Source organism: Filobasidium floriforme, assembly GCF_021052385.1.
Source record: "Filobasidium floriforme strain CBS 6241 chromosome Unknown HD553scaffold_19, whole genome shotgun sequence".
Taxonomy (NCBI): Eukaryota; Fungi; Basidiomycota; class Tremellomycetes; order Filobasidiales; family Filobasidiaceae; genus Filobasidium; species Filobasidium floriforme.
In genome coordinates, this window is record NW_025763640.1 from 439,274 (window position 1) to 452,666 (window position 13,393).

General features: G+C 53.1%; 4 protein-coding genes across 4 annotated transcripts; 2 read left to right on the forward strand and 2 right to left on the reverse strand.

Moving 5' to 3' along the window:
• Positions 1-1,177: 1,177 nt before the first annotated feature.
• On the forward strand, positions 1,178-5,710 carry HD553DRAFT_275438 (uncharacterized protein; the record flags this gene model as incomplete). Its single annotated transcript, XM_046177904.1, has 11 exons — positions 1,178-1,477; positions 1,541-1,691; positions 1,763-1,855; positions 1,921-2,069; positions 2,125-2,479; positions 2,544-2,926; positions 2,997-3,447; positions 3,506-4,291; positions 4,354-4,482; positions 4,547-4,753; positions 4,821-5,710. The coding sequence occupies 11 exons, from the start codon at positions 1,178-1,180 to the stop codon at positions 5,708-5,710; spliced, it is 3,894 nt and encodes a 1,297-aa protein (XP_046034547.1).
• Positions 5,711-6,516: 806 nt separating this feature from the next.
• HD553DRAFT_336620 (RNA polymerase III RPC4-domain-containing protein) lies at positions 6,517-9,022 on the reverse strand. The gene is made up of 7 exons (XM_046182244.1): positions 8,778-9,022; positions 8,672-8,699; positions 8,450-8,591; positions 7,735-8,348; positions 7,252-7,659; positions 6,714-7,165; positions 6,517-6,653 (listed from the first exon to the last, which is right to left on the reverse strand). Exons 1-6 carry the CDS (start codon positions 8,996-8,998, stop codon positions 6,956-6,958), a joined length of 1,623 nt encoding a protein of 540 aa, XP_046034548.1. The 5' UTR covers positions 8,999-9,022; the 3' UTR covers positions 6,517-6,653; positions 6,714-6,955.
• Positions 9,023-9,280: 258 nt separating this feature from the next.
• On the forward strand, positions 9,281-10,355 carry HD553DRAFT_316124 (uncharacterized protein). Its single transcript, XM_046180574.1, has 5 exons — positions 9,281-9,477; positions 9,551-9,627; positions 9,706-9,741; positions 9,846-9,908; positions 10,069-10,355. The coding sequence occupies exons 1-5, from the start codon at positions 9,341-9,343 to the stop codon at positions 10,170-10,172; spliced, it is 417 nt and encodes a 138-aa protein (XP_046034549.1). The 5' UTR covers positions 9,281-9,340; the 3' UTR covers positions 10,173-10,355.
• A 777-nt stretch (positions 10,356-11,132) lies between these two features.
• Positions 11,133-13,152, reverse strand: HD553DRAFT_299171 (uncharacterized protein). Its single transcript, XM_046178602.1, has 9 exons — positions 12,919-13,152; positions 12,791-12,849; positions 12,612-12,693; positions 12,420-12,509; positions 12,077-12,318; positions 11,891-11,996; positions 11,557-11,811; positions 11,417-11,491; positions 11,133-11,349 (listed from the first exon to the last, which is right to left on the reverse strand). Exons 1-9 carry the CDS (start codon positions 13,054-13,056, stop codon positions 11,152-11,154), a joined length of 1,245 nt encoding a protein of 414 aa, XP_046034550.1. The 5' UTR covers positions 13,057-13,152; the 3' UTR covers positions 11,133-11,151.
• Positions 13,153-13,393: the final 241 nt, after the last annotated feature.

The window sequence follows — 13,393 nt, forward strand, 5'->3', positions numbered from 1 at the left end:
CAGGATGGATTCGACCTCAGGCACGTCCCACTCCTCTCATCACTCGTCTGTCAACTCGCACTCGAATCATCAGAATGGTGCCAGCGCAAAGAGGTACCCCGACTACACCTCCAGTAACGGGCATGCCAATCTCGTACCCCAGCCTGCTAGTGGACAGGCTTATAGATCGAACCAATATCAAATGTCACCGAGGTCTTCCCGGACCGACCTGAGGGAACGGGATCGGGACCATGGTGCCTACTCGCCAGCATCACACCCTTCTTCCCCTTCACTCCCTTACCCACCAGGTTCAGGTCCGAGCACCCCCACCCGACCTTATTCAAGCCAGCATCACCCGTTCCAATACGTCCAGCATGCGGTTCAGGTGCAACCGGGAGAGATCGTCGGCTCGAACCCGTCTCAAGGTCAAGGTCAACCTCGACCCCCTTATCCTTACTTGAACCAACCTCCCGTATCACCCCACAGTGCTGGGCCTAATCTGAGTCCAGGTCTGTCTGCGGTGATGAGCGATCTTCGGATGCCTCAGCGGAGTGCGACAGATCCGCAACAGTGGGATGAGAAGCGGAATCGCTATGAAGATGGGGGAAGGAGTAGGAGTCGGACGATGTACCCAGCGGCCGGCGAAGACACTTATGGGTCGTACGGCGGTCAGAATGTTGCGGCGTCACAGGGTCGAGGGAACGAGGGATTGGGGCTCGGACCGGTGGAAGGCAACGGGCAACTCAGGGATAGGAGCCCGAACAGATCGTACGGTGTACCAGGCCCGGGACCTAATACCGAGCGTCAGAACCATAATCCTAACAACCTCCGGATCGCTCCTCCATCGCCTTCGAAAAAAGGTCGTCGATCGCCCAATAGGAGCCCGACGACGCCGAGTTCGGGTAACATGCCGAATTACATGCAAGTCCCGCTCCCGCCAGGATCCGATCAGAGCCATCAGTCGATCTCGCACATAAACGTGACCTCGCCGAATGGACATGTAGAGGCGGTCCAACCAGGTCAAGTGACCCGTAATCCGAGGAACCTCTCGCCTACCGCTGGACATGAGCAGGGGTATGCGGGTAGACCTTATGACGTCCACACGCATGGAAATTTCGCGAGTACCGCACCGGGACCTCCTGTTCGGCGGGGATCCGAGCGTGCGACTAGTAATCCCGCCGGTCCCGGTTCTGGCACGATGACGCCTAGTACATCAGGGACTTTGACGGCATCGAACACGACGGGCACGTATAGCTCGACTTCTGCGACCTCGTTCGAAACGTCCACGTCGAAAGCCGAGACGGTTGCGCCCGGTGGACAAGACGCAAAGACTACGTCCAATGCCGTCGCAAACCAAGGGTCCAGGGCGGCTGGATCAGGCGGGAGTGGAGGGACGCTACCAAGTGGCAGTATCTGCGGGAGTTGCACTAAACCCGTGAAGAGGCAGTTTGTCCGAGCGATGGGCAAGGTCTATCATTTAGATTGTTTTAGATGCAAGGTGAGTCCGGACAGTCCGCAAAGTTACGTTGAGATCATGCGCTAAAAACGTTGGGTGTGGCAGGATTGTAATACCGTCGTCGCGGCGAAGTTCTTTCCGGTCGATGACCCTGACGGCTCATACCCCTTGTGCGAGCGGGATTACTTTGCTCGCCTGGATTTGATCTGCGGGCAGTGCGATAAGGCTCTTCGTGGAAGCTATATTACCGCTTGCAGTAAGCCGAAAATCATCTGCTCGATGACACACCTTTTACTTGCATTAACGTCCCAATGAAACCCTTCACAGACAAGAAGTTTCACGTTGAACATTTCACTTGTTCGGCTTGTGCGGTAGTGTTTGGACCTCAGGACTCGTATTACGAGCACGATGATCAAGTCTGTGAGTAGAAGATCCGGGTTTCATAAACTGGACACGTATCCCTAACGAGCATGATGACTTTCTAGACTGTCACTTCCATTATTCCACACGATTCGCTACCAAATGTGTTGGGTGCGCAAACGCCATCCTCAAGCAGTTCGTGGAGATTAACCGAAACCAGAAGGACGAATGTTGGCATCCTGAGTGTTACATGATCCATAAGGCAAGTCGAGATGTCAATCGAGCTCGAGGCAAATCGAACTGACGCGGATCTCTATTGAAACATTCAGTTCTGGAACGTCAAGCTCACTTCAAAGTTCCGAGCGACACCTGCCAACTCGACTGATCCCTCAACAGTGTCCATGTTGGGCGACGTGGATGGAGTACCGGAAGAGCACAAAGAGACCGCCGAAACACTGCGAGCTAAGCAGTTGCGAATGGAGGGACAAGTAGAACAGATCTGGCGCGTCCTCTCCGCTTTCGAGGAGAGCTCGGCAGCTTGCATATCGGAAATGTTGCGATTCGTGAGCGCCGGGCAATACGCTGAAGCGATCCTGATGGCGGAAAGGTTCATCCTTCATGTGGAGATCCTATTCGCCGCTATCGATGATCTGGAAGCGCAGTTTGCACAAGAGGGTGCGAAGGGTCAGTTGTGATCGCCGACTCTTGGATCTGCTCGACTGCCAACTGACGACCGTATTCATTTCAGGAATGCCTCATTCTCGCGAGGCGAAGATGTTGTGCCGCAAGACGGTCAATTTCTTCTCGTTGCTATCGCATACCCAAGATTCCCCTGAGCAGAAGGCACAAGTCACTCAGGAGCTACTGGCACTAGTCACTGGTTTAGCGCACTACCTGAAGATCTTGATCCGCATCGCGCTCACGGGCTCGTTGAAGTTGGAACGGGAGCACGGGAATCTGAAGGCCCTCGACTATCTCCTTGCCAGGTTGTCTTTATTGGCTAGGGATGATGGTGATCCTCTTATTCCTAAGCGAGGCTCTGGAAAGCGGAAGATAGACGCTACCGTCGATATCCCGCCTGCCTTCACCGCAAGCACCAGCGGGATAGCCTACGGATATCGTAGCCTGGCCGTGCGTTATTCGTTGTTCTAATTTCCCTTTTGATACAGTCTGCTGATCCAATGTGCTTGTCTTGATATAGCTCGAGGTCGTTGGCGAGTCGGTCCTGAAAGGCAGACCGTTAACTCCCCGTGGTCTCGACGAGTGCTTGAAATGCCGCAAGACGGTCGAGGAAGATTGCATACGACTAGGCCTGTTCGAAAGATGGCATGCTCCTTGCCTCAAGTGTGCGGAATGCGACTCCGCTGCCAGTATCATGGAAGATGTGCAAGCTCCTCCTGATGCGGACTCGCGGCCGCCCAAACGGCGAGCACTTCCTCGACCGGATGGTTTCACTTACACGGCTGCCAAGGTCGTATCACAAAATGCGGTAGAGGTCACTGCAGTCTTCTGTCGGGTCCATGCGCAACGTAATAGTGTTGCCGGATTCGAAGGCGTATCTAGGCTGGAACAATTCGCCTTTCTCCTTAACGTCGCGCTTCGACGACTTTGGGATCACTTGCGACATGCAGGAGTCATCACCGCATCTTCAGGTAAGTCCCGAACGATCGCTCTTATGCGCGAAAGGCACGCTGACCGTCTCGACAACAGCTAATGTCGCCCTTCCTGCAACGGCCGAGACGACTTCTTCGCTGTATGACTCGTATCGAGATTCTACCGACATCAAGAGACTCAAGTCGGTCAACCTCGACCGCAAACTGTCAGCTACTGCTCGTATGCCCCAACGCTCGACCATCGTGGAAAGTCCATCAGGAAAGACCGCCAAAGGAGACGGTTCCTTGGAATCACAAAAGTCAATTGACGGCCAACTACACAGCCTATCGACCAGTTCGCCTGGGGGCAACAGGGAAGAGGGACCACCCATCTCTGCAACTCCGTCCGGCGCCAGTCACGAGATCGTTATTGTGCAACCCGCCGATGAAGACGCCAACGCAAATACGCCATCTCGCGTCGATATACTCCGACCTGCTTTCGGTCGCGCCAACACGCACGTGGCCATCGTCAGCGACAATTCCAACGAGAACTCGCCGGGTGCCTCGACACCTCAATTGCTTTCTAGATCTGAGACAGAGAGCTCACCATTCGAACATGAGCAGGGTGTGACCTTGGCCGATATCCCTGCTTTAGTCGAAGCAGAGCAGGCCAAGCTAGAGCATCGACCGCCGCCAGTATCCGAGGGCAGACCGTTGATGTCAGAGCTGTCTGCTTTGGACGCGACAATCGTGAAGCACTTCGCCTTGATCGCTCTCACAAAGTCATCTATAGCGCATTATATCGACATGGAGGAACTGTTTGAGCTGGTCGAGATTCGGAAAAACCAGTGGTGGAACAAGATCTTCAAACCTGGCAAGGACAAGAAGGACGTGAAGCGTAAAGGTGAGCCGTAGCGCAGCATGTATGTGATGCGCAATCGTGCTGATCAGAGAGCCCAATCTCAGGTGTCTTTGGAGTTCCCTTGGAAATCCTTGTTGAGAAGACCGGCAGTGATTCTCAGCTGGGTCACACCAATGCTCAGTTACGAGTTCCAGAGTTTATGGACAATGTCGTTTCGGCCATGAAGCAGATGGGTAAGTTCGGTATCCAGTAAGGACGGGTGCTCGACCCACTTCACTAAACTCGATTTCGCTTCAGACATGTCGATCGAGGGTATCTTCCGAAAGAATGGCAACATCAAACGGCTCAACAGCGTCGCCGAGGCCTTGGATCGCGATGCTTCTTCCGTCAGCTTATCAGATGACAACCCCGTCCAGCTAGCGGCTCTGTTGAAGAAGTTCTTGCGGGACTTGCCCGACCCTCTCTTGACTTTCCGTCTGCACAAGCTATTTTGCGCGGCGCAACGTACGTATTCTTTCCTACATCTAGTACTTTGCTCTATTGCTGAAAGGTTTCGCCACTGCGTTCATAGATCTTCCTGACGAGGAGGAGCGTGTTCGTTGCCTCCATCTATTGGTTGCAATGCTTCCGAGGACGAATCGCGACACATTGGAAGTCCTGTTTGTATTCCTCAAATGGGTGGCATCTTTCTCGCATGTCGACGAAGAGACAGGCAGTCGCATGGACGTGCAAAACCTCGCGACCGTCATTTGCCCGAGTATATTGTACTCGAAAGGGACCAACGCGATGCGAGACGACAGTTTCGTTGCGATCCAGGCGGTCAAGACCCTCATAGACCATCAGGACGAGTTCTATACGGTCCCCAAGGAACTGCAATTCGTGCTGGAGGAAAACGTCAGCCAACTGTTCAAGGACAGCCTCGATCTCCCGCCTAAGGAGATTTACAAGCATTGCTCGAACTATGCCAACGCACGTAGACCGTACTATGCAAAGAAGGCGGAAGCTGGGCCTATTCGTATGGGAGAATACGGCCTTGCCAGTCACAAGTCGGATGGAAACCTCATCGCCACAGCGGCGGGTCTGTCGAACGGTCGAATGAACACGCCGATTCAAACCAGCGGACCATTCAATGTCGCGGCCATGGGCAATGCGACCTCGGGCTCTCCAACTAGGCCGCAGAGCTGGGCAGACGCCCCCGTACCTCCTTTTCACAACATGTCGCAGTCCGTGTCACATCCGGGCCTTCCTCATCACAACTCGGCAGGACACATGGGACCGCCATCTGCAGGCTCTAACTCGATACCGTCGGGCTCGCCCAACTCACGGCGAATGTGGTATCCCGGACACCGAGGCTCGACGCCATCGTCGCCCGTCATCGCCGCTGCGATGGGCGACGCAGATCGGCGTCCATCTTCTTCTATGGACAGGGCCATGTCTCCATCTCATTTCGGCGACCGATAGCCATTTTCTTCGATCGACTACAAAAATCCGGCTGGAACGAAGGGTTCAATTTTCGCTTAGGGTAGTCAGTCAGGCGGGAGGTTGCGATCCCTCGACTGTTTTACGGCGTGTATTCCGACTCTTCCCTTGTATCTACTATCAATTCGAGTGCAGGGAACATTCGTTTCTCCTTGCTGTTGTGTGTTCATGGCGCATCTGATCACGATCCGGTCATGTACTAGTACGCTAGCGCGAAAGACGGATGTTTCAGATTCAACACGACCGACGATCACGATCGATCTTTAAAAATCCCTCTCATATCAGATCCATTTTCTGGTAGAGCACGACATGAAGAGAGACTGTTATATCGATCATACTTCCGATTCCATCACTTCCTACCTGAAGCTATCAACACAGCCTCACCAAGATGAGCCATACAGCCCATCTCCATACAGGCATCAAGCACGGTGCCCAAGACTATGTCGAGAAATACTGGTAGGCCGAGAAATTTACATCAGCTGTACAACAAGTGCATTGATCAACTTTCATTTCCTAGGAACGACCCTGTCGACCTTGATGATATTGCAGAGACTGTTGTATTGACGCAGCAAAGCAAGGTCCTTCATGCAAATGAGCCGTTCTGGTCCGACAAGGATGAGTTCGCGAGGTGAGTTATGGATCCTTTGAAGCGATCCCTCAAGACTTCTGATGTTACCTTCTTTGCAGACGAATCGTAATTGCGAGCAAGCGATATGTGGCTGTAGTTCCGAATCAGCTAGGTGAGCTGCATGGTAGCGCCTTCAAGGGGTCTTCTGGAGTTGACATGACCTGGATCTCATAGCTAGGAACGAGCGGACCTATCCTCAAGAAGGTTTGATGGTCAAAGGGAGCCTGCAGTGGAGATGGTCTGGTATAAGTGGCGATTTGTGCAGTCACCTGATCGAAGTTACCAAAGGTATACCAAGTAAGCAAGCGAACCTTTGCATTGCTTGTCAATTTTCGCTGTTAAAGTTCTGCGTCGCAGTCTCGCGGAACGGCCCCCCTATGGAGATGCCCAAATCTCGTACTTTCGTCAAAAGCCTCAACGACTATTACACTGAAGAAAAAGCTCCCAACCTTGCCCTTCAAGAACTTTTTTACACTATCCTGTACTTTGTGTACCTGAAGCACGGTCAGGGAAGGGCATGAGGACGTAGTTTGGCATAATTTCATTTGTTGAGGTCACAAACGCTCGGATGCCATGTCAAAAATTCGACTATCACCCCATCACTGCAGGACGATCCCCGGCTCGTTCTTGACTTTCGGTTCTTCCCCGGGGATGATCCCATCGTGCATCCTCAACTCGTCCAGAAGCCTGTCGATATCGGGCGTCATGACGAAGTTCTTGTTGACCTCTCCTAGGACGGTCGCGTTCCTCCGATGGTGGTCCATGTGGACGAGCTGTTGTACAAACGTCGTAGGAACACCGGGAGAGACCTGCCAGGACGTCGCGTCACGTTGGAAGGGTAAGGATCGTCAGCACTGCAGCGAAAAATCTGATCACGGTGGACGCGGATACTCACGTCCATGACAATCCCATCCCCGAGCACCATCTTCACCTTGCCACTCTTCATCACTACCATCGTTCCGATCCTTCCTTCCGGCTTCCTCGCCTCTTCCTTTTTCATCAACGCCCGTAGTTTCGCATCCTTGGCTTTCTTCTCCTTTTCCTCTTCTGCAGCGAGCTTTTTGGCAGCAGCCTCGGCGGCCTTGTCCCCTCCGGCTTCTTCAGGCTTGTCGGAGAATGAGACCCCCTTTTTCGTCTTGTTCGTTGCTGTAGATCCCGCTGCAGCCGTCTCGTCACTTAACTCAGCTTTAGGCTTCAGATCGTCAAGGTCGACGTCCTTCAAGAACGATCGAGCGGGGTCAGGGATGAACTTGGGGAAAGGATCGGGGAACTGGAGAAGATAGAGCTTGTCCTTCGGATCGGCCTGTAGATCGTTTCTCGATTAATGAGCTCCGCGCATTCCGTTTTGCACCACAATCTGTTGATCACTGTGACGTACCTCTCCTTCAAGGTGAACGAAATCACCAGTGATATCCTCCTCGTAATCCTCGATCACGATCTCGTCCAGATCGATCGCCTGTTTAGCCTCGACCACTTCCTTTTCCGCTTCTACGACCTGGTCGATCCTGTTCCCATTGATATCAACGTCCATGTCCATATCCGCGTCTGTCAACCTGTCATCCGTCCTCCCAACAGCTGCAGGTCCTTTCCCCTTGTCCCTCCCACGTCCGCCTGTAGGGGGCAGTTCTCGAGCTTGTTTTTCCGGGGAAGCGGGTTCTTCCTTGACGACGACCGGTTGATCCCTCAGCCTCACCCCGCTCGACCCGCCTTGCTCATCCGCCTGACCAGATCCAGGCTCGGCCTTGACCGACTTCTTTTTCCCCCTCCCTTCCTTCTCCTTCAGAGCCGCAGCGATACTCCGATGTCGAATCAGACCCGTCGGAGCGCTTTCCCCGGATTGTTCTGGGACGACCTCGAGGTCGATGATGTTGTCGTTCTCGTCGTCACTATAGGATTCCCCTTGGGCCGTGAAAGTCGGTTTACGGTCTGCATTGGCGTGCATGGCGGCCATCGGGTCGGGTCCGGAGGCGGCTACTCGGGGTCGGCCGGTACCTGGTAATATAATTCAACGTAACATTGGCAGTGAACTACATGTCAGCCTGAAAATCCGGCGTAACGAGAAGGAGCAAAATCAGGGACCCGCAAAGACTCACTCATACTCGGCATAGCAAAAGGTCCACTCGCGACCATCTCCTGTCCAGGTCGGGTAGAGGGTGCAGCCTGACCCGCTCCGCGACCTCGACCTCGACCCCGTCCTCGGGTCCCATCCCGTGAGCCTCTTGCTCCTGGTGCTTCCTAAGATCATCGATGGGTAGACAAATTATCGGTCAGCCACATTTCTGAATAGGACAAGCCGGATGGGAGAGAGTATTTACTGTCTTGACCACAGCCTCGGCAGCGGGTCTGCAAAGCAGAAGAGACACCCGGTCTAGCTCAGCATCGAAGATTTGATCGGCCACATAGTCTCGTGCTCGGACTCACTCGGCCTTGACCTTCTTGGTGGGTTGTAGAATTGGCTTGAACTTCATCTTCGGTTTAGGTGCAGCGGGAGCTCCGGCACCAGCACCTCCTGTTGTGCCACTCGTACCTGCGCCCGCACCTGCACCAGTGCTAGGTCCAGCTGCGGCATTGCTAGGTGCCGCCGTTCCCGGAGCTGCGGGTCGAGCGAATCCTGAACCGATACCTCCAAGCTTGGGTGGCATGATGTGTGTGTATAGGTGTTTGTGTTGTATATGATTATGAAGAGGGAATGTCAAGTTTTGGACGAGATGTTCGACTTTTGAAGCAAGAAGGTTGCTTTGAATTGCGCAAGTTCGAGCTTTGAAGTTGATTACGTAAGTGTTTTGCATCCGAAAGGGGGAATGATCACGGAAGCAGATTCGATGCTCGGACATGGGCGTTGCATCGCTGCCATGCCGTGCTCCACGACATCAACATCGATCATCATCCTCACCTTCACCTTCGCCATCTCATCTCACATTACTCACACATCTCCCTGTCACTCCATTCACCCCAACAGTCACATCTTGGAATTTGATACCGATATGAAGGTCTTTGCCGTTATCACCACCCTCCTCACCGCCGTCAGCGCCGTATACGCTACCGGTCTCCAGGTCGAGACGACCTACAAGCCCGTCGATTGTCCCTTGCAGAGCAAGAATGGCGATAAATTGAGCATGCAGTGAGTCTCTCCGGTCATCTCCAATGTGATCGTTGGTGCTCAAGTATTGACCATACTGTCGTCTTGGTCATAGCTACACCGGAACCTTGGCCGACAACGGCAAGGAGTTTGATAGCTCCAGGACGCGAAACCGGCCGTTCGAGTTTACCAGTGAGCCATCATCGGTTCCTCTTGATCCCGCTTGAGGGATTCTGGCTGAACGTGATGATCTTGATTCTTCTTGTATAGTCGGTAAAGGTCAAGTGATCCAAGGATGGGAGCAAGGTAAGCCCCACCTCTAGACTCCTCGATGCTCATGCGGAATTTACGCTTACTAACCTGTCCTTTCTTGCACGACAACCCGCGATCACGATCACCGAAACAAACAGGTCTCCTGGACATGTGTGTCGGGGAGAAGAGGATCCTGACCATTCCTTCCAATCTGGCATACGGCAAGTCATATTCCCTCTCTTCTTCTCCCAGCACGATCAGGATCCCTCTCCTTCTCTTCCGAACGATCGCAGTCTCGTCTCTTTCCATGGCTCTGTCCTGCTCGATGAATGGCTGGCTGATATTATGCTCTTCTTACTGGAATGCTTACGGATTGAGCAGGTGACCACGGTGCCGGCGGTGTGATTCCCGGCAAGGCGACCCTCAAGTTCGACGTAGAGTTGTTGGATATCAAGAACCGAAAGGCCGAGAGACAGGAGCTTTAAGCATGAACCAACACTCTCGGTGTACGGTCATACCACCAAGGTGGCCGTATACAAAGAGGCGGCATCCAGCGGAGATGGATGCTCAGGCGGCAATGTACAAGAGCAGCGGGTGTGCTTATGTTACAACATTCAGACATCTAAATGCACCACATTACAATAATCAGGTCATGTTGATCCCGAAACGAAACCCCAGCTCCGACGCATCCTATCCTCCTCTATTCTGGTTTGGCGCAAAAGATACCTGCTTCTGCGGAGAAGCCACCCCCGGTTGACGGTAATAAAAGCTCGTCCCGCTCTCTGGGCTGCTGAACGAAGGCATGTTCGCCGGTCTCGTCGCTCCTGACGGCGCATGCAAAGTGACGTATGGCGGAGCGGGGCCTTGCTGGCCTGGTAGAGTCTGCTTGGTGGTGAATTTGCCTACGGTTGGTGGGGCCGAGTAGGGTGGCGTACTCGTTGCAGTGGAAGTATAATATGGCGTGGGTGAAGGAGGAGCGAGCCATAAAGGGGCTGGAGGGGTCCGGTGTTTCTTGCACCGGTTCCCCGGTGTCAAGCGGCATTTCCAGCAATCGGCTATCGGTGCATCAGGTAGGTCGTCGTCGTCGTCAGTCAAGGGCGGTGTTTTCTGTGGGCGGAAAGCGCGAGACGAACCTGCACCCATATCGCCGCCGAATTTTCACAAATAGGATGAAGCAGTTGTGCAGGCTGGCCTTCTCCGAAAACCCCACCCGCTATGTGGCGAAATGGTGAGCGAGCTGGTAGGCATATATACCGCAGATGGTAGCTCAATACGAAAGGAACTTGGTAGTGCGAGAATCAGGGGGTAAGTCGATGGACAAAGGAACGCCACGACTTTCTCGAGAACCACAGCACAGCACAGCATACCGACGAAGAGCGGTAGAAAGGGAAGGAGCGAGTCTCAAACAGACTATATCGCCAGACCGCGGCTCACGACGAAACAGACGAGGTCGAATGCCTTTCGCTATGAAAGGGTTCCATGTATATCCGAGATGGCTTGATTTACAAGTTGGTCGAAATCACCTTCCTGCGAATGTCCATATGTCCGGCCTAAGAGTCGGGATCGCAAGGTTTCTATGGCCTCTTGAGTCTGTGTTGAGTTGTCTTGCGTCAGGGCTTCTACGTGTGTTACTAAAGCGTGTTTCGAGGTGATGCGTAAATGCTGTGGCGCGGCGAAGGCTTCAGTGTCGCAATACAGACTTTCCAGGTCGTTTCAAGCCTCGACTCACGGTGGCCCCTGAAGGCAGGTTTACGTGCAAGTCGCGGTAAAACTCTGGTGTTGAACCGTACGTCCAGTCCCAGCTCTGTATAGACAATCGGACGCCTTAGCATATAAAACCCTCTGGAGAAAAATGATAATAATCCTTACCTTGAGCTCCGAGATACCCTGTTCGATATATTTCGATCTTTCCGCACCACCTTTCAAGGCCTCCTCATCGATCTGCTCGATTACTCCGCGGTCGAAATCTGGAGCGAGCGCCTCCTCTGCGACTTTTGAAAAGACGCGATGAAATTCCTCGGCGACGGCATGCACGAAATCGTCGTGCGTGACATCCGGTCGCGCCGAACGCAGGGTTGTCACGGGCGATCGGACCGAGTCTACTGATTTGGTTATCAGATCGGGCTACCCCATCCAAAGTGGAATCTCAGTATAAATCCTGGACTCGTGAAGCATCACGGTTCGATCTTGAAAAACGACGTACCGACTTTGACCTGAGATAAGTCCCCAACGAGCCCAAGTCCGAGGATATCAACATCGTCCCGTGGTGGTAAGCTCGTTGCGCGACGATCTTGTACGCCGACCCGGAAATGTGTGTCGACCGAAAAAGATGAAGGATAAGTACATGGACTGAATCAGAGCTCCTTCAGAAAGGAGGGGGAATGAACTCATCTTCTTCCACTTGCGATCCTGCCCGCTTCGACTTTCGTCTATCCGTTCACTCTCGCCTGACGAAGCCTTGTTACGATTGCCGTCGTCCTTGTCCCACAAGATCAGATCCCCCCTCTCGTTCACCCCCGCTCTCCCGATCTCCAACCTATCTTTCAAGGCGGTCTCGATGATCCCTGAACCTAATGAACGGGTGAAGAGGTGCCGCGGGATGAGGATCGAGAAGTTGATGTTCCCTTCGTCCTACAATGACGCATCGCGGTATGAGGTAGTCAATGTGAACCAAGTTAGCCATTCAAGTTAGATTGCATGAATGTATGAAGCGCTTGTGAAAGAGAGCTTACGTGGTAGACGGTTCCTCCGCCCGACCGACGACGTATCAACGGGATCCCATCTCGCTCCAGTAAATCCGGGTTTGTCTCCTTCCAGGGGTTCTACATATAAGATAGCACATAGAACAAAATGCAGATGAATATGAGACGCTCTGATCACAAACATACTATGCAATCCGCAACTGCTCTTCTGCGGGGACGAACCTGGTTTTTGCCGATCACCACGCAAGAACGATTACGGTAGAACAGTAACGTTGGGGTGGAGTTGGGGGTCTTCCGGAAGAGCCTAAGAGGTTCAAACGATGCGATCATATGCCAGTGTTAGTCAAAGATCGATCAGATTGCACACCTGTCGCGAATAAGAGATGGGTTGGAAGACTGACCAGTCTTCGAATGACAGGTTAAAGTATGGGTCGAGCGAGTTGGAACGATATATCTTTGGCTACAAGGCAGAATTTCGTAATCGTATAAGCTAACTCTGTGAGAAATCCAGCATGATAGCTCGACCTACTTCGTCGAGTTTGGATTTATCGATCCGGCTAGCCTCCGAGCTGAGCGGTCGAGATGCGCATAGGTATATCGTCGGTCGGTATGTCGAGCGTAGGCTCGGGCTGCTCCGGAGCGTGCGTAGCGAGTTTATAGGCGGCATCCGGCTGGTAGAATGTCCCTCACTACTGCAGTTCACCAAGAGAGTAAACTGTCACCTATGGGCCTATGACGAAGTATGCTACTACGAGAGACAACCCCAAAGTGCAAGAAACATCGAGCTTTCGAAGCAAGTCGCAAGTCGGTCCCTTCGTGTTTACGATTTCGACATCATCTCCTTGCTCGATGAGTGTGCTTACGTAACTCTCAAGTGATGTGACGTAGTTATCGATCTATCGAATCGACGTCGCCCCGCCTCTTGGCGCTGAGACTGTGTTGTTTACAATTCGGGAGCTTGTTGGGCTTCTCCGAGTTTGATCATCATTCGCATCATCAGACTC

Coding starts and splice junctions, on each gene's coding strand:
- HD553DRAFT_336620 (XM_046182244.1), bottom strand. CDS start 8,998: ATGCCACCCAAGCTTGGAGGTATCGGTTCAGGATTCGCTCGACCCGCA. Junction 8,349..8,449: donor TTTTGCTATGCCGAGTATGA/GTGAGTCTTTGC, acceptor TTATATTACCAG/GTACCGGCCGACCCCGAGTA. Junction 7,166..7,251: donor GGGATGGGATTGTCATGGAC/GTGAGTATCCGC, acceptor ACGTCCTGGCAG/GTCTCTCCCGGTGTTCCTAC.
- HD553DRAFT_316124 (XM_046180574.1), top strand. CDS start 9,341: ATGAAGGTCTTTGCCGTTATCACCACCCTCCTCACCGCCGTCAGCGCC. Junction 9,478..9,550: donor GGCGATAAATTGAGCATGCA/GTGAGTCTCTCC, acceptor TCTTGGTCATAG/CTACACCGGAACCTTGGCCG. Junction 9,909..10,068: donor TCCTTCCAATCTGGCATACG/GCAAGTCATATT, acceptor CGGATTGAGCAG/GTGACCACGGTGCCGGCGGT.
- HD553DRAFT_299171 (XM_046178602.1), bottom strand. CDS start 13,056: ATGCCGCCTATAAACTCGCTACGCACGCTCCGGAGCAGCCCGAGCCTA. Junction 12,510..12,611: donor TGGTGATCGGCAAAAACCAG/GTTCGTCCCCGC, acceptor TCTTATATGTAG/AACCCCTGGAAGGAGACAAA. Junction 12,319..12,419: donor GCGGAGGAACCGTCTACCAC/GTAAGCTCTCTT, acceptor GCGTCATTGTAG/GACGAAGGGAACATCAACTT.